This window comes from Mya arenaria, chromosome 7 (genome assembly GCF_026914265.1).
Source record: "Mya arenaria isolate MELC-2E11 chromosome 7, ASM2691426v1".
Classification (NCBI taxonomy): Eukaryota; Metazoa; Mollusca; class Bivalvia; order Myida; family Myidae; genus Mya; species Mya arenaria.
In genome coordinates, this window is record NC_069128.1 from 1,093,854 (window position 1) to 1,121,294 (window position 27,441).

Below are 27,441 nucleotides of genomic sequence, written 5' to 3' on the forward strand. Positions count from 1 at the left end.
TGAAGGGACCTAGTACAGATTTGTTTTAAATAAATAGTCGTAAATAAAATCATCATAATAGTTACAATGTAAATATCACTTTTGATAAGCCTTAAAACAATTGTTTATATACAAAAGTTAAACTTACTTCAGTATTATTCATTATTGCTTGATGTTTATGCTTTTCATGTTATGACAGTTAATATTGGTAACAAGTATATACATGCGTTCACCTGTAAATACTGAGTTAATATGTGTCCACATACGCCATGGCCTTCTGGATGTAAATAAAACTTCATAACTTTAGAAAAAACTTTGAAACATAATAGTTTATTCGAATATAACCTTTCAAATTATTAAGTATAAGCTTCACGTACTGGCAACTAAAACATTGCCCTCATTCCAAGAGAGATAACTCACATTGCATAGTCCGTTGCATAAAACGGTTACCATTCTTAGACGGTAATGAGTGTCTAGTTGTTTGGGCCAATGTAAATACAGATGCTTAACTTCATAACATGCCTTTTTGTTTATATTTTTTTATAATTCTAGTCCGAAATTAAAAATTAGTTAAAACAATATGTGAACACTTAACTAAATTAATCGTCCAAGTATTAATCATGCTTTGTTTGTCGAAATGAAAAATTAAACGGATCTCTTTAAAGTTTCGTTTTGAGGACTCGATGACCCTTTTATGTACTGCGTAAAACAGCAGTTTTTGTTTGAAATACAGATAATTAAACTGTTTTCAATAAAATAAAAATAATAACACTACTACTACTACTACTACTACTACTACTACTACTACTACTACTACTACTACTACTACTACTACTATTACTACTACTATTATTATTATTATTATTATTATTATTATTATTATTATTATTATAATTATTAATATTATTATTATTATTATTTTTATTATTATTATTATCCGTTTTCATCTGATTATCAGATGTACGAGCGGTTGTATTAAATGCACCACTGTCCTCAGGTTTAGTTGACCTGGAATTGTTACCCTTGTTTTGAAAGCTTGACGAAATACCAGAACAAACTATTTTATAACACGAAGTACTTCTTTGAAACGCTCAAGTGTGATTTAAGTGATCTAAGTGATGTTATGGCCAGGAAAAATGAGCTGTGTTCAATAAATGCGTTAAACAGCAAGTCTTGAGTATGCACTTTTTATGATACATAAACAAGTATTGTTTTTAAGAGAAAGGACCAGCATAAAAATCATACATTGGCTAAACTATTGCCCAACCGCTGTCTGATTATGAAACGGCACTAAATAAATACAAATAACTTTGTGCAACAGAGTTCAGTTCAAAAGGAATTTATTTCTACTCAACAACAGACCAACAGTAAACAAAATGGTCGACCATATCGGAACAAATTTTGTACTTGGACTTTTCCTTCTAGCAGCAGGACATCCATGTGCACCAATTGATCAGAATACAGAAGTCGGGGCCATTCATGTGGCAGTTCCGGCCAACAAGGTCAACGGAGAGTCCCTTATCGAAGTTGGGAAACTCTCTCACCTAGACTTCATTGAGATGATTGGAATTGCTGTAAAGATCGCCGAAGCACTTTCAGAGTCATCTGTGCAGAAATTAGAAGAACATTTAGGAAATGTAAGTTCACTGAAGGAAGAAATAGAAACCAAAATATGTACAGTTGAGCGATGTTCATCTTGGACTCGCTGGTCAGACTGTTGTGCTGGGTTTAATGTGAACAATTTTGGAATGAAAAGGCGATCGAGAACATGTTGGTTTAACGAAACATCCCCATGCGACCGTATTGGGAACGGAACAATTGAAAAACGAGCTGAAATATGCAAAGGAAATATTTGTCCGAGTCCGTATCAGGTTTCAAACCGTAATACGTCATCGCTTTGCCTGCAGTTTAATACAACAGCAATGATTCGAGATAGTGCAGAAGCAAGTTGCCAAGAAAATGGTGGACATATTTTGAACGCTGATACGGAAGACAGATGGCAAGTGGCGAAGGAATTCAAAAATCAATCGACTAGTTCCGTGTGGCTTGATGGCAAAAGAACAAACAGTAGTAGTCCTTTTGTCTACATGAACGGAGTAGAGCCTGAAAAGAACGGGTTGTCCTTATGTGCAACAGAGTTTAATTCAAAAGGAAATTATTTCGACTCTATAACAGACCAACACTAGACAAAATGGTCGACACTTTTGGGACAAATTTTGTACTTGGACTTTTCCTTCTAGCAGCAGGACATCACTGTGCACCAGTTGATCAGAAAACAGAAATCGGAGCAATGCATTTGGCAATTTCGGGCAACACGGTTAACGGCGAATCCCTCATCGAAGTTGGAAAAATCTCCCATCTAGACTTCATTGAGATGATTGGAAATGCTGTAAAGAACGCCGAAGCTCTGTCGGATTCATATGTGCTGACATCATTGGTGGATAGCTTGAAAGGAAATGTGAGTGAAATAGAAACCAAACTATGTACAATAGAGCCATGTTCATCTTGGACTCAATGGTCAGAATGTAGTGCTGGGTGGTTTAATGGTATTACTTTTGGAATGAAAAGGCGATCTAGGACATGTTGGCTGTACGAAACATCACCATGCGACCGTAGCGGGAACGGAACCATTGAAGAACGAGCGGAAATATGCAAAGGAAATCTTTGTCAGAGTCCTTATCAGGTTTCTAATCGTAATACTTCATCGCTTTGCCTGCAGTTTAATACAGCAGCAATGGATCGAAATAGGGCAGAAGCAATCTGCCAAGAAAATGGCGGACACATTTTGAACCCTGATACGGAAGACAGATGGCAAGTGGCGAAGGAATTTAGAAATCAATCGACTGGTTCCGTGTGGCTTGATGGCAAAAGAACAAACAGTAGTAGTCCTTTTGTCTACATGAACGGAGTGGAGCCGGAAATGAACGGGTTGTCCTACTGGATAGCAAATGAACCTGGCTCCTCTGATACATGCAAAGTTGTTGACGGTTCTGGGCTGCAGTGGTTTGGACGGTCTTGTTCATCGGGTTATATATTCATTTGTGAAAAACGAGCAGTTTAACAGTTGGAATGGCATGACAAAGGTATTAACTATCAAACTCATATCTGTGTATCAATACCTTTCAATGAAGATTAACGAAATCGTAATTTCTTTGAACTAGCGAAGAAATTACGTGTCTGGAACGATCATTCATGGAGCAAAACATTTAAGATACGTGCTGTAATTGACCGTTCATTTAAGATGGCATATACATGTGCTGGTAATAACAATAATGATGATTAAAGACGATCTGCCACCACGTCCCAACATTGCTGGATTTTAACTTTTGGTGAAAATAACTTTTAACTCTTATTTATGTAATAAGTTATTAAAGGTTCAATAAATAATGTTCAAATAGAATTTCGGACGAAAGAATTGTCTAACGTTCTGAATGACGTCACGCGATGGTGTTCACTGTTTGTCTTGTTTGTCCTGACTGATCGACATAGGAAAATTACCGTGTTGCATGGAGAAAGGAAATTATGAAACTGCACGTTTAAAGCATAGGCTGTAATGTGTTATTTATATGTTATACAAACAATGACAACTCAAGGGTCTTCATTTTTTCTTTCATTTTTTTTCGCCTTACGCAATCGTCTGCATGCGACAAAATACCAGATGTAAGATCCAGAATTTCCGTTAAAATGTACCTCAACGTAATAAAGAAAATAAAGCGCTTTTCATGTTCAATCGAACTTATTTTGAACTGAGAAATCAAACTTTATCTCTCAAAATAAATATCATTACTACTCAGAAGATTCGTACTGTAAATAAACGATTGTACGAAACGATTTTTGATAAGATGCACCATCAAGTATATAACATACTTGATGTAAAAGACACAATGTAAATTCACTCTGTGTTTCCCAGCGGGAAGTTCCGGGGACAAAATTCAATTAAAGACGGGCAATAAATATCTACCGACACATTATGTTGTCAGTGAAATTGGCACCGTTATGTCCTTAAATTCCCTTTAGTCATTTTTAATTATACCCGTTTAAAAATGTCATTCTTAGCGGTCCAAAGAAGCTTTAACTTCGAAATAAACCAAATCGACGTGAAGTGGAATCTTGATGATGTTTTGATTCTGATAATATACATATTTGATATTAAAAGTGAGCTGTCGTCCGTTGGTTTCACAATTAGTTTTCTACCAGGTCGATATGAAATAGGCAAAGATGGCAGGGAAAGTAGTCCAGTTTGATAAAGAAAATAGTCAATGCCGATACAAAAAGAAGTCCAGGCCTATATAAAATGTCCATGCCGATAGAGAAATAAAGTCCCGACCGATATAGAAAGTAGTCTATGCCGATATAAAATGTCCATGCCGATAGAGAAAGAAGTCCAAGCCGATAGAGAAAGAAGTCCAAGCCGATAGAGAAACAAGCCCATGCCGATATAGAAAGCAGTCCAAGACGATAAAACAAAGTAGTCCAGGCCGAAAGACGAAGTAGTCTATGCCGATATAGAAAGTGGGCCGATTGACATCATCATCATCTCAAATAATGCAATCACTTGAGATGATGATTATGATGATGTGAAGTCCAGGCCAATAAAGAAAGTAGTCATGCCAACGACGAACAGAAAGTGAAAACATTAATTAGTTTTAGACAATGGTTTTCTTTTAAAGATGAAAAAAATGAACTTTATTGAACGATGTCAGGTTAATAATAAAATGCACCTATTATTATTAAGACCATTAATTTGACAAGATATTGAAAAAAAGAAATATTAACAATTGGCAACATCCGAATACAACATTCAAGCATTTTAAAATCGTTGTTCGTACAATACTATATTGGAAGAAGTTATTGTCAAATACTTTTTATGATAGGACCAAACTGCAAGAAATTCGACCGTTTTCGCCTATAAAGAAGAAAATGCTGAACATAAAGCCTTAATTCGATGAGCTATCCATCGACTGTACACTAAGCCAATTTATCTATTCATCTGGGTATTAGATTTCCATAAGTGTTTTCGAATAAGTCCATTATCACAGACGGGCACAGCAAAGTCAAGCCATATTTACTCTTTTTTCCCGGGATATATGAAATAGTTCGTGTATTTTTGTCGTTAATTCAATAAGAAATACAAGATAGATACTTTTTATTCTAACAGATCAACAGCATACGAAATAATCTCCCTTGACCAGCAAAAGGTTTCCTTAAAATCACGTTCGGAAAAAAACACATTGATTTCAGCTATCAACATTATGAGAAATTGTTTGTAATTTGTCTCATTGACGAACTGTTTTTGGTGATCATTAAGGATATTGAATGCTTCACAAATATATTCTAAATAATTTGTTTCCTTATTATTTTAAACGCAGTCAAGTGATTTCGATTATCACCATGTGATATGCTTGACGACATCGATTTGTCAATGGAGTTTGATGGGGACAGACCATCGCAAACTATACCTGTCCTCTTGACAGGCCCGATGCACAATATATAAACACACAGAGAGACAGCTAACGAGATAAGATAACAAACACACATTTTGTGAAAACATTGATTCAAACGAAATATCGCTTGTTTTGCAGCCTTATATTACAGATATATCTTGGCCTTTTCGTCGTCTGCAAACAAGAAGTTGCAATTTAGCTGCAGTTTTTAAACCATACCAAAACTGTTCATGGTGTTGTTCTTGAACAATATCATATTTCCTTGAATATACGAACTTATATACATCTCAAAAGTCATGATACGGCTTAAAGGGAACATAATAACAAAGCGTATGTATTAGTTTCATTAAAGCTTAATTGCTTATGAAAATCAAAGCACTGATAGTGCTTAACGGCTTGAGCGATGATTTCCTCTATGCGATATTCAAAAAAGATCTTATGAATGATAGCATTGCACTCGCTCGCTCGCTCTCACGTCTGCCCGTCCACAAACCCAACCTGCCGACACACCCACCCGGCCACTCCCTCACTCACCACTCAAAACCCACCCACCAAACTGATTCGGTATATTCCATGAGCAGCAGAATAAAACGGGCATCATAGCAAACGGTGGTATTCAGATTCAAATAAACTTTTATTCTAGTGTGTTATTCTATTATCAAGCTCAATTTAAAGATAATGTGAGTACAATTGTAGTATAGAAAATACTCTTTCAATCCAGATGAGATTAAACAAAGAGAATAACAAAATATATACACATGTACATATTTAGACAAATTATCCGTTACAGCACTATAAGAAAATAAGAATCATTAGAATGTTCAAAAGAATGTAACTAACATTCGCAAGGGGGGATATTGTTTTAACTTATACCCAAGTTAAGACCAATACAAAGCTTACCAAGAAGTTGGAGTCTGAACGCCAATATACAATTGAACAATCTGAGGTATAAAAATGGATAGGGATATAAGATATATATTCTTCCATCTTACATACAATGCTACTGGGAGTTTCACTCCTAAAGCTGTGCAGGATAGAAGGGAGAAAGATCAATGAGTTAATTATGTTTTGTACATTGTTTTATCCCCTGATGTACTTACATTATGCAATATAGTTCCAATGAGATCAAAACCAGAACTTCAAGGAGTTTTCCAGTTTATGGGAGTTTTCAATTCATATCCATGTTTTATGTGTGTTTTACTGTTAATATGCGCAAAATATTACATAATCGAACACGAACTAATTTTATAAGTCAAACATTATTCTAGGTATGATTCAGAGACTGACTTTCATTGAAATCTGGTACTTTTGAGTATGATGTTTAACTCAAAATGGACTCAGTTGTATTTTTGTGGACTATTACAAGAGTCTTGAGCTTAAACTCAAGCCTAACCAGTATCTGGCAAGGACATGCATAACTCGAGGGAAGAATTGAATTATGAACCGATAAAGACGAGGACTAAAGGCATGCTATGCTTGTATGTAGCACCATGTTGAGTACATAAGCGCTAAATATCTGAGAGTAATGGATGGGAAAGAACGCTATAATTGTCGAATTTCTTAAAGTCTAGCAGCTAATATCCATACTTACGGTGTTAAAACCATTTGGTACTGACATCGCTTGTAAAATTTTAAAAATATTTCACTATTGGTGTTGATACTATTATAAAACCCTTCTATGCCATTACCATTTAATCACCATCGTTATTGCTATTAATAGTTATAAGTTTCAGTAATTCTTAGCTCTTATCCAAGAAGTAAGCCCATACGGGAATACATTATAATGACAAAGTTAAAACAAAAAGAACACAAAGAAAGATAACCAACAAAGTATAAACGAAGATGTTGGGATTTCAGAATATACAGTCGAACTACTTTGGCTCGGACTCGCTTGGCTCAATGTCTTCATTGGCTCGAACTGGATGTAAAGGATCGATTTCTTTCTACTAAATGTCGGCATTCCTTTTTGGCTGGAATTCCCCGATGTTGGAGGGATTTATATCGGTCCCTGGGAGTTCGAGCTAACTGCAAATGATTGTGATCAAGTCGTGTTTGGCAAGTCGTTGGTTGTCGGTTAAACATTTTTAGGCGATCACAGTTTTATTTATGTACGTTGTTTGTTTTCCCTGCAGCTTAACAGTTATTATAAAACACCCTGTTTTGGAAGTCAATAACAATTTAGATCACGTCTTCCTAGACGAACAAGCTGTTTATTTATTATCCCATCTTCATCAACGCAGTACTTTCCAACCGACTCATGCATTGATTTGAGAGGTAAACTGAATCAACGTTATAAATAAATTATATTTCTTAATGCATTTTCTATCTTATAACACAATATATGAGCGATACTTCAAATTTCATTGTGGTTCCCCGAGGACCTAGTTTTTCACAGCGATGTTCCTAGAAGACAGATAATAAATATATCCAGGCATTAAACTTGTCAGCCACGAAACGTCTTGTTATTCTCACTTTCCGTCTTGTAATGAAAATCCACAGTGTAGTTATTTCTTTTCTTTTCTGTAGGGATCATTAAATGCCACCAGAACATATACAGTCGAACCACGTTTGCTCGAAGTCCTAGGGACCGGCGAAAAGACCTCGAGCCTCGGGGAATTCGAGCCAATATGGAACTTTTACCTTCAGTATTAAAAATCGGTCCTTTACCCCCAGTTCGAGCCAATTCGAGCCAATGGGCCGTTTCAATAACGGACGTTATTCGTAACTTCAAAAATCTGTATAAACATCATAAAAGGCAATACATCGTATTTTGTTATTTCATCAACTTTGTGTTCTATTTAAATGCTGACTTAAAGTGACACTCTTATTCATAATCATTACATACACATGTATAAGAAACATAAATCTTGCCTGATAAACCTTTAACTACTTACTAAATATTGCATTTATTGAAAACAATAACTACTGATGACAAGATAGTAACCCCGTATTTGATAGCAGAAAGCGCAAAATATTAAATGGTTGGTGAATGGTAAAAGATTTACTGTGGTCTACTATAGTCTCATAAGGTAGAAATAACGTGTTTTATGCTCATTTCTTTCCAATTAAACTCGGTATCCTTCATCAGAACCATTGTTTTTGACATGTGTTCATCCTTATTGGTAAATTTAAACAATATTATAAATTGTGGTAAATCTTATTTGGGAGTAAAAGTGCATCTTTAAGATATACATAATGAAGCTACGACACAAAGATAATTTCAGGTAACTAAATGACAAGATATAACTGTCATTGTTAGATTATGTAGGCACTGACAGTGCCACAGCCACTGGCGTTTTCCTTTTAATGTTCATAGCATGATAATTTAACGGATGATAAATGATTGCTAGACTCGCACAAACTCGGAGAAAAATGGTGATCATAGTTTGGACCATGCGTGGTTTATCATGAATATTTATTATCCATCTGTCATACACTAAATACAATAATCGGGCCAGTGTTTAGTCCAGCAGTGTTCGCTAATCAATCACACCCTAATAGGCCATTATCGAAAGACGGAAGCAATTTTGCACATAACCTTATATCACCAGTCTTAAAGCCTGTGCCAGGAAAACAGATGATGCTGATGGAATCAAGGGCACACATTTATACGATTTATCCAGTTACTCTGAGTTTCGAACTCGTAGTCGATGAAACCTTATGTCGTGGATAATTTTGATTCGCTACAGTCACCAATGAAATGGTTATGCGTAGCGAATTCAAATTTTGAGACTAATATTAACCCGTAAGATGAAATCTATTGAACTATTTGTTTGCGATATGCTTAGTTTAACACTTACGATTGGCATAATTCAAAGCACTGAACAGTACGTACAGAACGGAGGAATCTTCTTCTCGTTCGTTTTTTTTTATTATTTGAGAATAAAAGATAACTGAAAGGAAACATATAATAACAGGTTAATGAATATATAGTGTTGTCTTTCTCGTGTGTGCTGTTTTGTGTGTTATTAATTGTTCTGGCTTCAAGATGGCTTGTTCCTAATGGATTCGTGCATGCATTGAAAACATATGACAAATATCCTGCTTAAAACCCCCAGAAAGTATGGCAAGTGAAAGTTAAAGTTTATTTTCTAACGAAATGCCTCCGGCCCACAATACAGCATAGACTACAAAATATCAAAACAAGTTTTATGTTTTCTATCAGTTAATGTTTCTATCAGTTAATCATTATAAAATCTTCTTTATGTTTTTGTTCTAAAATATCACACATAAAAACCTATTCTTTTTAAATCTTATTTTCGTTCATAATTAACTCAAAATTGCAGAAATTACGGAATTCATTTTCACCGTCGTACCATTATTGGACCGAGTGACTTTACTTGTTGTAATTGCACAGATGAAATTGGAGTAACAATATATACAATTATAGTAACAGCTGAAATGGAGCGCGTGGTTGTCCTCATTTCCGGTTTCGAAGCCTATCATTAGTTTGCCTCCGAATCTTGCACAGAAATATCGAAAGCAAATATTGGTGCCAATTTCCGGTTTCGATGCTATAGGCAGATGTATATCGGTAAAATTAATGATGTTCATACTAGTATGTAGGTCACTTTCGTCATTTAACACTTATAATGGCCATATATTGATCTTGCCGTCATAATTTCCAGGCTCATTTGGTTTTGGTGATCGTCAAATTTACAAATATTTTTTTGTTCCGAAAGGTGTAAACGAATTTTTTTTCCCACAAAATATATACGTACAAATATATTTTCCACAAAGTTTATTATCTGTAATACAAAATCAGGAAAGGTATAAAGCTATTCATATCATTCGAATATCGTTTGAATAGCGGGTTACCAAATCTGCCAAAATGTGTGCTCCTATAAAGAAAAATATTTAGAAATATGGGCATCGAAAAAATGTACTTCGATACGAGTAGAAATTACGCTTTCGAACTCAAATGTACATAACGATGGCAATACGTAAAGTAAGTCTATGTAGGTTTAAGTGACGGTTTTCAGTCTGAACCAAAAGTATTGCGACAAAAATGTATACGCGAAAACATCCCTAAAAATTCTGCTCGACGGAACGGTATTTGTGATATGTTGGAATGGAAATAGACTCTTAACAAAACACTGGTAGTTTACGACCATACCACCGGGAATTATTTGTATACACCAGATGGTATAAAGATTTGTGAAGCAGACTCTTTGCAATTGTTATAAATGACTATAAATTGAAAAAAATAAAACCATGCACTATATTCACACATTCTTTCCAAAACTTATATATCATAATATATTACAAGTTAAATATTTTCTACTGGCATTTAGTGTTAATATCGACTTGGTAAATAGAGAATTATACTATCAAGACGATTCCAAACGGCGTCTCCCTACTCTAAACCTATGAAGACTTATCATGTTGAAAAATCGCACTTTAAAATCAACATCTAATAGGTCTAAATTCTAGTCTAAAACCAATGATATTAGTAAGGCCACTCCTTTTTTATTTTTTGGTTTACAAGAATTTTTGGGAAAAATGTCCACCGGGCGGTCGAAAAAAAAAAAAAAAAAAAAGGAAAAAAGTCACAAAACATACTCTTAAAGGGTAAAAATCAGAGAACAACATAAAAACATTGAAAATTTATATCATTTACATGACATTTTAAATTTTTAAACTGCTATTAATGCATGGTTTAATACACTCAAAGTTTCAAAGTTCTAATTAAACACACAGTTTAAATCTTACATACTGTGCATATAAAACATCAATGAAATTGACTATAAAACATGTTTACATGTATAAACTACACTTTTTTTTAAAGATACATTGAATATCACTCAGCAAGACATTTGTTAAGCTTCAAGGGTATGTTAAAGCAAAAGTGAATGCAGAACACTAAACTGAACAATATTAAATTGAAAAAAAGAGAAGGCAATTTTACGCATTAAAATACAAAAAATTGCACTGTATTAAAACAATACATACTATTTTCTAAACATTGTTTCAGTTATTTCAATATTGGAAAATGCCAATAAAGTGAAATAATTACCAATTTTGTAAATAAGGAAGTAACATTTTATGAAGACATTTGAGCTTTAACTTTGTGAAAGCAATTCCTGAAAAACTAAAAACCAAACTAGACCTAGATTTGAGTTTTAATAACCTTTACCATGGTGGGTCCTAGTTGTGTGTAACTCGATCCATGCTAAGTTCGGATATTTTCGGACCGGGATATTTACCATGGGATGTTCACCAAATCCATTTCAAATTCAAATCTTGCAGCAAATTACCACATCAGTACATAAAAATCACATAACAAAATAATAAATCTAGCATGTGACTTAACTTTATGTACCAATGATAGTAACAGAGAAATCCATAATTATGTATCGGATATTTTCATCTTCTTCTAACTCCGCCATTTTGTGTAAACACGAGTTCACAGGGCATCTGTACTTCATGCTTGTTTATTTTTCATTTTAAAGAGTATTCCTTGGTTACAACAACAAATCTCATTTATAGTGAAATATCAAGTTCATTACAAATTGAAATGGACTTATTCAAAATAGTTTTCCGTGTTATTTTATCTAAATGTTTTGCACACAACTCATGGCATTAGTATTAAAATGTCATTGAGGCATGTGTTCAACTCTTTCATTGTTTTTACTCTACTTTTAACCCAAACATGAATAAACATGTAATCTTGAATAAACACAAGCTTTACATTGACTCAATAACAAGTATTTCCAAACCATTTTGTGATTTCAAATCCATAAACACCATCGACCGAACTTGTGAAACTAGGTCACCGGTGTCAACTTAGAAATTTTACTTTCGATTTCACCACTCACACTTAGTGCACTATTATTTGATATTTAACCATAAAATGTTATAAAATGTTTTTCTCACACATAATTTACAGATATTTGTGTCTACTGATTCGATGGCAGCCGCTGACAATTTTATTTTTTATCTATAAACAACAATATTTTCATGACCTAAAATGGCGGGGAATAACAACAATCACGTGACAGTTATTGTTTGTGTCGGCTGTTAAATTTGCCAATGTTTATTGCTATTGTTATTTTAACAACTCCTGCATATTTTAATTAATTATTTCATACAAAGAATGACTGCTATCGTCAATTCCGCCATTGCCATCGGCGCTGCCATAACAGTTGACTTGCTCACATGCTATCACTATAAATTGGCAAATACGGCCATGGAACAACAAACCAGTCGAGATCTACTGCATTCGTACTCTTATCTGTGCGTTTTTTTCTTTCGTTTCGCACCAAAATCAATACGGTCGGTAAAATAATTTTGAAAAAATAGTGAAATTCATTTTTTTTATTTTTTTGTACTTTTCGGAAAATTAGACCCGCCGGTTTTGTAAACCAATTTATATAAAAGTAGTGGCCTAATGTTGTTTTTTAACGTTCTGAGGCTGACTCCGTTGCAGTAAAGCATTCGTTGTGTTAACCTATTTGTTTAACAAGCTTAATGTTCACCTGACGCCAATTCATGCACATTTTGGGAACTGATTTTCACTCATTGAAGCAAGAAAATGATTCTATTTCTATCCAAGCATCACGAAGGTATGGTGGTATGTATCCCACCGTCCCTGTATTTCAACAACTAAGTCGCTCTCACTACATCCACGTCTCGTTATTGAATGGTTGTAAAATAGGTACAAGGGAGATTACTGCGTAGGAGGTTTACAGACATAAAGGATATTTTAATAGTACCGTGTAACCTTCATCTATATCAATCGGAACACCTCGGCCTGTATCTATCTCGGAGATGGTCGAGTTGCTTTGATTGAGTTGGTATTTAAAATCAAAACGATAAGCAGGGCTATTATAATTCAAGGTTTCATGATCAATTAAAGTGTAAAGTTTTATAAAACAAACTAAACTTCATATTTTATCATGCAACGTGGAAACTATTGAAAGCATTGTTCTGCAATATATGAACTAGTCCCTAAGTTGGAATATTTCTAAAGTAATATCAAATATAGTCGGCGCCCTTCTGGGCGCCGACTAATGAGTGAGATGCACGGTATTTATTTTGGCAGGACATATCATGGGCTTTTGCAAGACAGTTGAAATTCAATATCAGGATGAGGAATCACATGACTTCAAAGCGGTTCTCACATCGGTCATCACAGTTCACAACCGATGTAAACAAACGAGTAAGTGATGTTCATTTTCTAAATTACTTCTTTGAAAGAAACTATGTGAAAATATTTCTTAGCCTATAGATCTAACATTTTATTTTTTTCTGCTTCTACAAGTTTGAAATATTATAGATTTTCATATTTTTAATGATACAATCCTTGGACAAAATTTCAGCATTACATCGTTCTACAAAATACCGACAAGTCCAAATAGAAGGGCTACAGCAGGCTTGCACTGCAAGCTCTCAGTTTGTCATTTGTGTGATATTGTTAAGACCCACAATTGCAAAGAAGTTGAAGAAAATACTTGTGTACTCTTGATAGGTACTTAAGTGTTTCTTATTTTTGTTGCTTTATAGCATTCTATGTAATCATTTAGCAAAAATATATCTCTTCAGTAGTGGAGGAATGAAAAGTATATATCCATCAGTCTATAAAAAGAATACCAGAACTACAACTTGCTTGATTGGTGCCAAGCTTTTTCGTATCTCTAGTACTCAAAAAAACATGTTGACATTTCTGTACCCAAGAAGCAAGTTTTCTTCAGTGTGCAGCTCTATAATTTAATAAATAAATCAAAAGTGTTAAAACTTCAAACTATAATTTATATTAGGACCCCCCCCCCCCACCCAGAAAATCGGAGGCTCAAAATGTCCAATGTTAAGTCCTATATTGATAAAACTTCAAGTATAAATACGCACTCTGGTCGAATATAACATTATGAAATGTTCATTTACAAAATGCCATGCACGTTACTCTTACATACCACTATCAGCTTTTATCTGAGTACGCAAAAGTATATAACCCACGTTCTTTGCTCAGGTAATCTTTTCCGCCCCAAAAAGGATTATTACTGATTTGATATATTTTGTAAATCAAAAATAATTTCACCACGAAGTTATTTTCTTTATTTTTGTGCCCATGACTATGACACGTGCATAATAATCTTAGTATTGTAGAACTGTAGTTTGTAACAGTTCATCACAGTTCTCGCATTGAGGTGAGCGTAGAAATAAATAAATAAAACTAATATTTAGAAGGTATTTAATTTAAGCCTTACAGGACTGTTAATTGAAATTTGAAATGTTGCATGTCAAACTTCTCCTACCTCCATGTCCGCCGGCTGCTGAGCATTGCTTTTCCGTTTTCCCCCGCCTCCGTGCACAACCACATTTGAAGCCCCTGCTGCTGAATTCATGGTCACTTCCGGTTTACAATATCCGGTTTAGACGTAAGTTGCTTAATTCTTTCTTAATTCATTTAATCGCTCGTAAACTAATTTTAACTATTATTTTTACATTGATAACATCTGGTTTTGACGTTTTCCTGGAGTTCATATTAATTACATTATTTTTTGTTCACAGTATCTTTCAATAACGTAAAAGAAGAACGGTTATTTAACGGCGTTAATGAACTGATGTGCCATTCAACTTTACAGAAGAGTAACTGAACTTCTTCATTAGGACTGCCATACGCTACCTCCAGTATTGCCAGTTATACGGAACAGAATGGAACATTAATTTTTCATGCCATCCACTGGATAATTTATTAATTCTTTAAGAATAACGCCTAGATCCTTGCCAGAGTATTTCCTCATCCTTTTATGTTCAACGTTTCTGAATAAGCAAATGAAGGATGTTTAAAAATCTGCTAACTTGTTAGCACATGCTAGCCGTAAGGATCTTGATTCATTGAGTTAATTGGATAAAACACATTTCATTAGCAAAAATGGATTGACACTTTCATCGATTATGCATCGAGTTAGCGATACCACAAACAAACGCGAAATATCACTTGTTCTTCTTTCTGAATATTTTATAAGGCCGATAGAAACCAGAATTTGAATCGTATGACTAGAATAAACATCACACCGTTCTTTTGCATCTGTTTTAAACGCACTTTTTCCCTCTATCACTTATCCATGCACGGTAATTACTTTCCAAAAAGAAACAATCGATCAGCGTAAAAAAAAACGTAGCTTCCAAAAAATTCCTAGTAAAGTTATAAATAATAAAAATTTCCGCCACTTTTTTTATAACAATTTCCATACAGGCTAATTGTATTTCAATGCGCGGCAACTGACATCCATTGTTAATTTAAAACTAATATCCATAATCGATACGCACGTTTTGAATATATTGTTTTAATACACTGAGCGCTCTATAAAAACAAATAAGACACTCTTTGAAAAAAACAGGCATCTGAAAGACATCAACACAGAACCTTGAACAGCGCAGGAGAGCGTACATGAGCGCACCAATAGTCATGGGTATCTAAGGCTATAGCCCCGCACCATGCTACTCATATTCGCCACATAACCTGGCATAACGCAGAGGTTCGAGGGAATAACTATGGAAGAAAGCCAAATAGCTCTAAGTGACAATAACAATGTTTTCACTTAGAACATTTATCCTTTCGTTTCTAGAAGTGACTGGAACATTGTTTCATGCCATAACATGTCAGTTGCAATTCCACACGTATTAGCTATGTGCTAGTGTATTATTTGTTTTGAACTAGTATAGGTAAATAGTACTCCATTATGACTTCGACTGTAATACAGTTTTGTGCGCATGAATCTATGGTTTCGCGGTATTTTCTCGAAGCAATTACTGCATGAGCAGAGAATGCAGATAATGCATTCGGAGTATTGAATATGTAAATATTGTTCAAGTATGTATATCTTGACCTGTTAAGGTTTGTGCTAATGAGTCTTTAATTGTTAGTAGTATTTTTGAAAAACAACAACAACAAACAAAACATAAAAACGTCGAGAAGCATTTCAAGAACTAAATGTGAAATGATTGAAATATATATCAGTTAATCATAGTCGTGATGTATTAAAAAAGGTTTTAAGCTGTTTTAGTTTTTTTTTCCTATTGGTATTAAATAGGAAACAATGTCATAATGGAGCTTAATACTACAGTCGAACCCCAATTGTTCGAATTCGCTTTGCTCGAATTCCTCGTTTTCTCGAACTCATTGTATAAGACTGATTTCTTTATACTGGAGGTTAAAAATCCCACTTGGGTCGAATTTTCCGAGGCTCAATATATTTCACCTGTCTTTACGAGCCAACGGGGTTACACTATACATGTTGTGTATCCAGATTGCAAATAAAACGTTTAATAATGAGTGGCTATTATATAGCATGTTTAACTTGTTAATTTATAGTGTGTTTATTTACCATTAATTTTATGTTTCGAATTTGGTCTGTTTACAAATATTGTAAATATTATATTGACCAGTGAAATGTTTAATGTATTAAGTTTCGAAAGTACGGGAAGACAATTTACGAAGATAAAGGTGAGTATTTTTTATATTTCAGCTCAACATCCATTTTGAAGATTGAAGACCTTCTGTATTAGCCTTCTGTATTATTTTGTTTTGTTTCAAAGTACGGGATGAAGAATAAAATATGTCGATTATTTAATAGATATTAAAAAATAATAAAATTCCGTTTACAATTAAATTTAAACAACCAATGTTTTAAAGTCACAGTTTATTTATTTACGCCGACAAAGTACAAACACCTCCCCGCTTGATCAATATTTTCTAGAACATTCATTGACAAATTTGCGTGTGCATTAATGTCGGTCACATATCCGAACCGTCATCAGAGACAACTATACTCGGTTTTCAGTTTTTTTCAATTAATGTATATACGTTGTTAGCTGTAATACATTTACTGTGTGCATTGCCATAGAGTTATTGTGGCATATGTACCTCGAGATTCAGTCGAACCCCGTTGACTCGAACACGCTTGGCTCGAATACCTAGTTGGTTCGTACTAGATGTAAAGAAACGATTTCTTTATTATAAAAATAAAATTTCCCGCTTGGCTCGAATTCACCGAGGCTCGAAGTATTTTCGCCGGTCCCTTTGAGTTCGAGCCAACGGAGTTCGGGTGTACTTGATATATGTGAAGTAAGTCAAACTTAATGATCGCTTAAGTACAAATTATGTAGCGCATTACCTGCCAGTCCCTGTGACAACTGAACACGGTTATTACACACACGAAGGTGAGGATGTAAGGAGACTCATACAATTACTTGTAAAAGCTAATCCTGGGGGAACAATGTAATCATATCTGCTGTTACATATTACTCCCCGCACGTCGACATATTCGCATTATATACTAATTAAACATCAATGTTGCCACCACAAGCCATATGCAAGTCATTATAGAGAGCTTGTTAACAAGCATAGCAACAGACAGTGGTTGTTGCCTACATGTGTACGCATTTATTTGCAGCAATTTTGTTTATCTTGCAAGGTCAGCTTATGCATATTTTAGATACGGGAATGACATGATAATAATAATAATAATAAAATAATAATAATAATAATAATAATAATAATAATAATAATAATAATAATATCGAAGAAATAATCGAAATGGATTTAAATTTAGTTATTTAAGTTATCAGTATACGGTGACTCTCATCAAACTGTAACTAACTGAAACATATTTCAACAAGATTAAGTTTATTTAAACCTAAAATACTCAAAAAAAACAAGAACAGAAACAGGCTCATTATTTGAACATTTAATGATGCATTTTAACAAGCAGTTTGTTCACACTGCAAACAACACCTGACCTGATACAACCTGAGAAAGTCTCCTTAATACTAGGACGAAAACAAATACAGTCGAACCCCGTTGGAATTATTAATCTTTAATTTAAAGAAATCGGTCCTCATTATCTACTTCGACCCAACAATGAATTCGAGTCAAGCGAGTTCGAGCCAACGGGGTTCGACTGTATTTCAAACCATTATTAAATTTATTGTCAGTCGTATAACAAAATGATTCTGCATCAGTTTGACATATTTTTTACCTACAATGCATAAAAACAACCATGTATCAACCATTTAAGCTACATTATATGCAAACTCCGATAACAATGCATAGTTTTTTTGGGGACAATGTGGGGACATTAACATTAGTTATATATCAGGTAAATGCCTGGCAATTCTGTTCAGCAACAAGCACAAAACCTGTTAATTTAACCAAGATGGAAACAATAAATTATCGATTAATTTAACATCAAACAAATAGTACCCGACGCTTCTGGTTCTAAAGCCAAGCTCTTAGGCGACTTTAAATTAATTTCTAGGTTTCTAGGCCCGCCCCCTCTTTTCAACGCCGCCCCTTAAATTTTATTGACTCAAATTAACATGTTGAACTAGGATTTGAATTTGAGTATCGATCCGGAGCGGAATTTGTTCATACCAACGGTGGCGCTGTGTTACGATCGTGTTCATGGTTCGTCTTAAACACATGTATATAGTCACTTATGTAAAAAGAAAGATCATGAACACATATTCAACGGTGAAACAGTCATCTAAGAAAAATTAAAAAAATAAAATGTCGCCCCGCCCCCTTTTTAACCAACAATGAATGAAAATCTAGCAATTAAAGTATAGTGGCCTCATGAACAATCTCAGTATGTAGTTTGAATGTTGAGAGGTGAACAAGAAACTCTTCCTAGAAACTTTAAACATACGGATACCCGCATATTTTTTCTCACCCCTGTGATGTTTTCTTTTCAGGTAAAAGTGTTTATCCCATGCCAAGAATCGAAACTCGCTTATAGGTTTATTGTATGTAGTTATGATTGATGATTAGGCTTATTGCTGTAGTGTTGTTGTATTCGCCGGTACAAACCTACAGTACATGTATGTTGCTATGGGATTTATTTACAAGTGGTTTTGTTGCGACGTGGCTTTGTGATGGGAAGGCGATTAAGGGCCTTAACGGTACCCCAGGAAATAGCTTAAGATGATATTTGTTATTTAGTACCCAGTGCATCGTCGATCTTAGTTAGTGTTAAGTTGAAATTATCTTAGTGTAATAGTTTCTTTATATTGTTACATATTTGAGTGAATTAAACTTCAGCCAGTTTTTAATGAGACCCAATTTAAGCAATAAAACCTCATCAAAGGTTATCTTTTTGACGTGGAAACAAATTTCAGATTTAAATTACGACTCAAATCCTTTAATGAATAACTTCCCCTCCTCCCCCCCCCTCACTGACACAGAAGTCACAATATGATTGCAATCAAAAAGAAAGAAAAAACCCGTGTTATTTGATTTATTCGAATTATACCCGAAAATGTTATTTATATTACAATTTCGGATTATTTGGACACAAGCAAATTTGCGTGTTCTGTCAATGATAATATCTTTAAATAGCTTATAGAGCAAACATGCCGTTTTGAAAATTATTCTCAAAATATATACCAGTCAATTGTAACCATTGTCCCCAGGTCCGGGAAATAGCGGGGACTTTGACTTTCGGTCCAGCAAAGAATCAGGTAAAAACCCCGACCTGCGGGGACACACTACTGGTAAAATCCCCATCAAATGCCCCCGCAGCCTGGTATACCTAGGTAAGGCCCGTCTCCCGCTATTTTCGGAGTGAAAACAAAACCACCGCATTCACCCGGGACTGCGGGGCCACCTGGAAGGTATAAACAACGTCCTATTTCCCCCGGTATCGCCGGAATCTACCGGACCTGGGGGCCGTGGTTACTAGTGCATTATACATGAACATCGTTCTTGCGTTGTTTTACACTATTAATAATTCAACTCGAGACTCAACAAATTGGAAACGTAGACGCATCAGTTATTTTTTTTATATAAATACCAATTATTTTTATTTATAGAAACACTACCGATTTTAAAATATATCATTAGTTATTATATTTGACACTTGATAAAACGAAGACAAACAAACTAAAAATTAACGAATTGTCACGGACACAAAATTTGTCTGAAACAGCTTGTAAGTAAAACAACCTATTTAAAGAACGAATCGCTATCGATTTTCAAATTGGAAATTTTGATAATTCGACACTAATGGATTTTAAATTGCAGCCCTACAAGCACGTAACGGAATAAACATCAGGATAAATAACTTGTCCTCAAAGCCGTATTCCTTTTAAAGCTGCACTCTCACAGATTGAACGTATCGACAATTTTTTTGTCTCGGAACGAGCCAATTTTTTGCGAATATGCATGGGAATTAGTTATGTAATACTGCTAACAAAAATAAGATCGCAGATGTTTATATTTAAGTTCAAAAATTGATGTATTTTGCCTTTTTCTTAATCCGTTAGTAACGGTTAAAGCTATAAAACATAAATTTTCGAACGGAAATATGAAAATCTACGATCTGATCTTTTGGCAGCAATCTTTATCACTGGTTTGCAGATATTTACGCAAAAAATTGCTCTTTCCAAGACAAAGTATAAATAGTTGTAAGAACGGTATATCTATAAGAGAGCAGCTTTAAAGGGACTTGTTCACGTTTTATACGATCAACTATCGAAAGAAAACGTTTCTTGTGAAATATGAAACGGATGCCTGTATCAATGATGTACGTGAAGTTAGCGGCCTAGCGGCCTAGCGGCCTAACGGCGTGAAGTTAGCGGCCAAGCGGCCTAGCGGCCTAGCGGCGTGAAGTTAGCGGCCTGGCGGCCTAGCGGCCTAGCGGCGTGAAGTTGGCGGCCTAGCGGCCTAGCGGCCTAGCGGCCTAGCGGCCTAATTATTTTTTCTATGTCCAAGCAATTGTTAATGCGTTTTTTTTTTAAAAACAATGATAAATCAAGGTTTTTTATTCATATAGTTACATAGCGGCCTTAAATTGTTATCTATTCAGAATATCTTTCTTTATCTTTTATTCTAAAACAATTTTAAATTAACTGTTTTATGCACATAATATCACTCTGAAGCGTTTTTCAACTTTTTTTCAAAAAAGTCGATCGAGCACTTCAGCGGCCTAGCGGCCTAGCGGCGTGAAGTTAGCGGCCTGGCGGCCTAGCGGCCTAGCGGCCTAAAATGGTATCCTATTTCAAAGCATGAATACATGCATTTTCTTCTAAAACAATGACATCTTAGCTATTTTTATGCACAAATTAACACTTTGAAGCTATTAGCGATTATCAACATTTTTTTTTTAAAAGCGTCAATTAAGCAGTCAGCTATTTCAAATCATTAAACATGCCTGATCTTCTAAAACAATGATATATTTACTGTTTTTATGCACAAATTATCACTCTAAAGCGTTTTTTATTTTATTTTTTTAAAAGTTGATCGAGCACTTCAGCGGCCTAGCGGCCTAGCGGCGTGAAGTTAGCGGCCTGGCGGCCTAGCGGCCTAGCGGCCTAAATTTTTTTCCCATTTCAAACCATGTATACATGCATTTTCTTCTAAAACAATGACATATTAACTGTTTTTATGCACAAATTAACACTTTGAAGCTATTAGCGATTATCAACAGTTTTTTTTTCAAAAGTGTCGATAAAGCAGTCAGCTATTTCAAAGCATTAAACATGCCTATTCTTCTAAAACAATGATGTATTTACTGTTTTTATGCACAAATTATCACTCTGAAGCGTTTTTCAATTCTTTTCCAAAAAAGTCGATCGAGCACTTCAGCGGCCTAGCGGCCTAGCGGCCTAGCGGCGTGAAGTTAGCGGCCTGGCGGCCTAGCGGCCTAGCGGCCTAAAATGGTTTCCTATTTCAAAGCATGTTTACATGCATTTTCTTCTTAAACAATGACATATTAACTGTTTGAATGCACAAATTAACACTTTGAAGCTATTAGCGATAATCAACATATTTTTTTTCTTTCAAAAAAGTCGATTGAGCAGTCATCTATTTCAAAGCATTAAACATGGCTGATCTTCTAAAACAATGATGTATTTGCTGTTTTTATGCACAAATTATCACTCTAAAGCGTTTTGTTTTTTGTTTTGTTTTTTTTTCAAAAAAATTTGATCGAGCACTTCAGCGGCCTAGCGGCCCAGCGGCCTAGCGGCGTGAAGTTAGCGGCCTAGCGGCCTGGCGGCCTAAAATGCTCTCCTATTTCAAAGCATGTATACATGCATTTTCTTCTAAACAAATGATATGTTAACTGTTTTTATGCACAGACTATCACTCTGAGGCGATTATCAACATATTTTTGAAAAGGATAGGCATGTTCACATGCTTTGAAAAGCTGACTGCTTGTTCGACTTTTTGAAAAAAAGGTTGATAATCGCCTCAGAGTGATAGTGTTTGCTTAAAACAGATAATATATCATTGTTTTAGAAAACAATGCATGTATACATGCTTTGAAATAGGATACCATTTTAGGCCGCTAGGCCGCTAGGCCGCTAGGCCGCTAACTTCACGCCGCTAGGCCGCTAGGCCGCTGAAGTGCTCGATCGATTTTTTGGAAAAGAATTGAAAAACGCTTCAGAGTGATATTATGTGCCTAAAAACAGTAAATACATCATTGTTTTAGAAGAACAGGCATGTTTAATGCTTTGAAATACCTGACTGCTTTATCGACACTTTTGAAAAAAAACCTGTTGATAATTGCTAATAGCTTCAAAGTGTTAATTTGTACATAAAAACAGTTAATATATCATTGTTTTAAAAGAAAATGCATGTATACATGGTTTGAAATAGGAAACAATTTTAGGCCGCTAGGCCGCTAGGCCGCCAGGCCGCTAACTTCACGCCGCTAGGCCGCTAGGCCGCTGAAGTGCTCGATCAACTTTTTTGAAAATAAAAATAAAAAAACGCTTTAGAGTGATAATTTGTGCATAAAAACAGTAAATACATTATTGTTTTAGAAGATCAGCCATGTTTAATGCTTTGAAATAGCTGACTGCTCAATCGACTTTTTGAAAAAAAAATATGTTGATTATCGCTAATAGCTTCAAAGTGTTAATTTGTGCATCCAAACAGTTAATATGTCATTGTTTAAGAAGAAAATGCATGTATACATGGTTTGAAATAGGAAACAATTTTAGGCCGCTAGGCCGCTAGGCCGCCAGGCCGCTAGGCCGCCAGGCCGCTAGGCCGCTAGGCCGCTGAAGTGCTCGATCAACTTTTTTGAAAATAAAAATAAAAAAACGCTTTAGAGTGATAATTTGTGCATAAAAACAGTAAATACATTATTGTTTTAGAAGATCAGCCATGTTTAATGCTTTGAAATAGCTGACTGCTCAATCGACTTTTTGAAAAAAAAAATATGTTGATTATCGCTAATAGCTTCAAAGTGTTAATTTGTGCATTCAAACAGTTAATATGTCATTGTTTTAGAAGAAAATGCATGTATTCATGCTTTGAAATAGGATACCATTTTAGGCCGCTAGGCCGCTAGGCCGCCAGGCCGCTAACTTCACGCCGCTAGGCCGCTAGGCCGCTAGGCCGCTGAAGTGCTCGATCGACTTTTTTGAAAAAAAGTTGAAAAACGCTTCAGAGTGATATTATGTGCATAAAAACAGTAAATACATCATTGTTTTAGAAGAACAGGCATGTTTAATGCTTTGAAATACCTGACTGCTTTATCGACACTTTTGAAAAAAAAAACTGTTGATAATCGCTAATAGCTTCAAAGTGTTAATTTGTGCATAAAAACAGTTAATATATCATTGTTTAAAAGAAAATGCATGTATACATGGTTTGAAAAAGGAAACAATTTTAGGCCGCTAGGCCGCTAGGCCGCCAGGCCGCCAGGCCGCTAACTTCACGCCGCTAGGCCGCTAGGCCGCTAGGCCGCTGAAGTGCTCGATCAACTTTTTTGAAAAAAAAAAAAACGCTTTAGAGTGATAATTTGTGCATAAAAACAGCAAATACATCATTGTTTGAGAAGATCAGCCATGTTTAATGCTTTGAAATAGCTGACTGCTCAATCGACTTTTTGAAAAAAAAATATGTTGATTATCGCTAATAGCTTCAAAGTGTTAATTTGTGCATCCAAACAGTTAATATGTCATTGTTTAAGAAGAAAATGCATGTATACATGGTTTGAAATAGGAAACCATTTTAGGCCGCTAGGCCGCTAGGCCGCTAGGCCGCCAGGCCGCTAACTTCACGCCGCTAGGCCGCTAGGCCGCTAGGCCGCTAGGCCGCTGAATTGCTCGATCGACTTTTTTGGAAAAGAATTGAAAAACGCTTCAGAGTGATAATTTGTGCATAAAAACAGTAAATATATCATTGTTTTAGAAGAACAGGCATGTTTAATGCTTTGAAATAGCTGACTGCTCAATCGACACTTTTGAAAAAAAACTGTTGATAATCGCTAATAGCTTCAAAGTGTTAATTTGTGCATAAAACAGTTAATATGTCATTGTTTTAGAAGAAAATGCATGTATACATGGTTTGAAATAGGATACCATTTTAGGCCGCTAGGCCGCTAGGCCGCCAGGCCGCCAACTTCACGCCGCTAGGCCGCTAGGCCGCTAGGCCGCTGAAGTGCTATATCGACTTTTTTGAAAAAAAGTTGAAAAACGCTTCAGAGTGATAATTTGTGCATAAAACAGTTAATTTTAAATTGTTTTAGAATAAAAGGTAAAGAAAAATATTCTGAATAGATAACAATTTAAGGCCGCTATGTAACTATATGAATAAAAAACCTTGATTTATCATTGTTTTAAAAAAAACGCATTAACAATTGCTTGGACATAGAAAAAATAATTAGGCCGCCAGGCCGCTAGGCCGCTAGGCCGCCAACTTCACGCCGCTAGGCCGCTAGGCCGCCAGGCCGCTAACTTCACGCCGCTAGGCCGCTAGGCCGCTTGGCCGCTAACTTCACGCCGCTTGGCCGCTAGGCCGCTAGGCCGCTAGGCCGCTAACTTCACGTACATGTATCAATGATGAAACGACATCATCTGCTCTCTTTTGTCAAAAAGCGATAGTAACGCTTTTTAGAATTTAATGATTTAAGACTTGACTTGAACATATGCTTAAATAAATATTTGGTGATTAGAAAGTTTGTAAACTCAATGTCAACAAATATATTCAATCAAACAACGTTGTCTCTATTTGTGAACGTGTCCCTTTAAGGTACATTTTTAAAAGACACGCTATCGATTCTAAAACGCCTAGTTTAACACGACTAAAAACAGCATCAGTAATTATAACACTGTTCTAAAAACTTTTCGCGGTTTATGTCACGTGATCTGTAATCATGTTAGCCTAGTTGTCATTTATGTTCTCACGATGAATATGAATGAGGTTGGGTGTAAAACACTTTCCCCGGGGATTTTGTCTATGAAGAATAATATCGAAGAAATTGTGAGTTAGTTGAACAAGAGATGTCCTACTCAAGTGACAAATGCGCTCGATTGGGATTTGTCAGATAGATAGTCATTACCAGAGCACATGAGATGTTTGTAAATCAACTTTACACCCCCCCCCCCTCCTAATGGCAGCCATTTCGTCATTTAGCAATGGCTGTCTGTGGGTTAATGTAAGATAATGACCAACATCAACATGCTTGTACAACCGACGACATTCAGATCATGAATATGACACTGGATCAACAAACAAGATTCGACGTTCAGACCATAAATGTGGAGCTGGCTCAACAAACACCAATCGACGTTCAGACAATAACTGTGGAGCTGACTCAACAAACAACATTCGACGCTCAGTCCATGAATTGAATGTGGCACTGGCTCAGCAAACAACATTCGACGCTCAGTCCATGAATTGAATGTGGCACTGGCTCAGCAAACAACATTCGACCGTGATTCAGTCCATGAATGTGGCGCTGGCTCAACAAACAACATTCGACCGTGATTCAGTCCATGAATGTAGCGCTGACTCAACAAACAACATTCGACATTCAGTCCATGAATGTGGCGCTGGCTCAACAAACAACATTCGACCGTGATCAGTCCATGAATGTGGCGCTGGCTCAACAAACAACATTCGACCGTGATTCAGTCCATGAATGTGGCGCTGGCTCAACAAACAACATTCGACCGTGATTCAGTCAATGAATGTAGCGCTGGCTCACTAAACAACATTCGACATTCAGTCCATGAATGTAGCGCTGGCTCAACAAACAACATTCGACCGTGATTTAGTCCATGAACGTGGCGCTGGCTCAACAAACAACATTCGACCGTGATTCAGTCCATGAATGTAGCGCTGGCTCAACAAACAACATTCGAACGTGATTCAGTCCATGAATGTGGCGCTGGCTCAACAAACAACATTCGACCGTGATTCAGTCCATGAATGTAGCGCTGGCTCAACAAACAACATTCGACCGTGATTCAGTCCACGAATGTGGCGCTGGCTCAACAAACAACATTCGACCGTGATTCAGTCCACGAATGTGGCGCTGGCTCAACAAACAACATTCGACCGTGATTCAGTCCACGAATGTGGCGCTGGCTCAACAAACAACATTCGACCGTGATTCAGTCCACGAATTTGGCGCTGGCTCAACAAACAACATTCGACCGTGATTCAGTCCACGAATGTGGCGCTGGCTCAACAAACAACATTCGAACGTGATTCAGTCCACGAATGTGGCGCTGGCTCAACAAACAACATTCGACACTCAGAAAACAAAACTGTTGCGTTCGCTGAAATTTAAGCAACCCTGAAGTAAGATTGTTCTTACACGGAGTCACATTTTCTAAAATTCGAAATGTGCCCATTTGAATAAAAAGGAAAACATCTGACAGATAAAATAAATGTCATATACGCATGTCGACAAAACCTGCACCATGGAAATTTCGACAGAACATTTTCTTTTACCGCCGATAAGTGGTGGAGTTGGCGTTAAGTAGGCATGTGTATAACTGGGAATAACATAACCTATGATTTACAAATCGAATTTTATGTGAGTATATAGCGAAAGTCTGGTGTGTTTTTTTCTGAATTTCTGAAAATAAAATTCTACACCAGACATCATTAAATTCCTAATTGATCATGTTAATCATGATTGTTTCGATGAAAATGTAAATAATGTATCGCTTGAATTCCACAAGAAATTTACACCTTCTTGTCAGGCAATAACACAAATAGCAGAGAACCACATTCTGAAATAGAATTCCTTTGGAAGCAAAAAGCGTG

General features: G+C 35.8%; 1 protein-coding gene across 7 annotated transcripts in view; it reads right to left on the reverse strand.

The window, feature by feature from the left end:
• Positions 1–27,441, reverse strand: part of LOC128240378 (dipeptidyl peptidase 4-like) — a 372,769-nt gene that overhangs the window by 60,435 nt on the left and 284,893 nt on the right. The window contains exon 1 of one of the 7 annotated variants that reach the window (XM_052957009.1): positions 14,678–15,781. The exons of the other annotated variants lie outside the window; for them this stretch is intronic. Coding sequence (XP_052812969.1) covers positions 14,678–14,767 — 90 coding nt within the window. The 5' untranslated portion in view covers positions 14,768–15,781. Of the gene's footprint in view, positions 1–14,677; positions 15,782–27,441 lie in introns of those variants that run through there. 7 annotated transcript variants of the gene reach the window in all.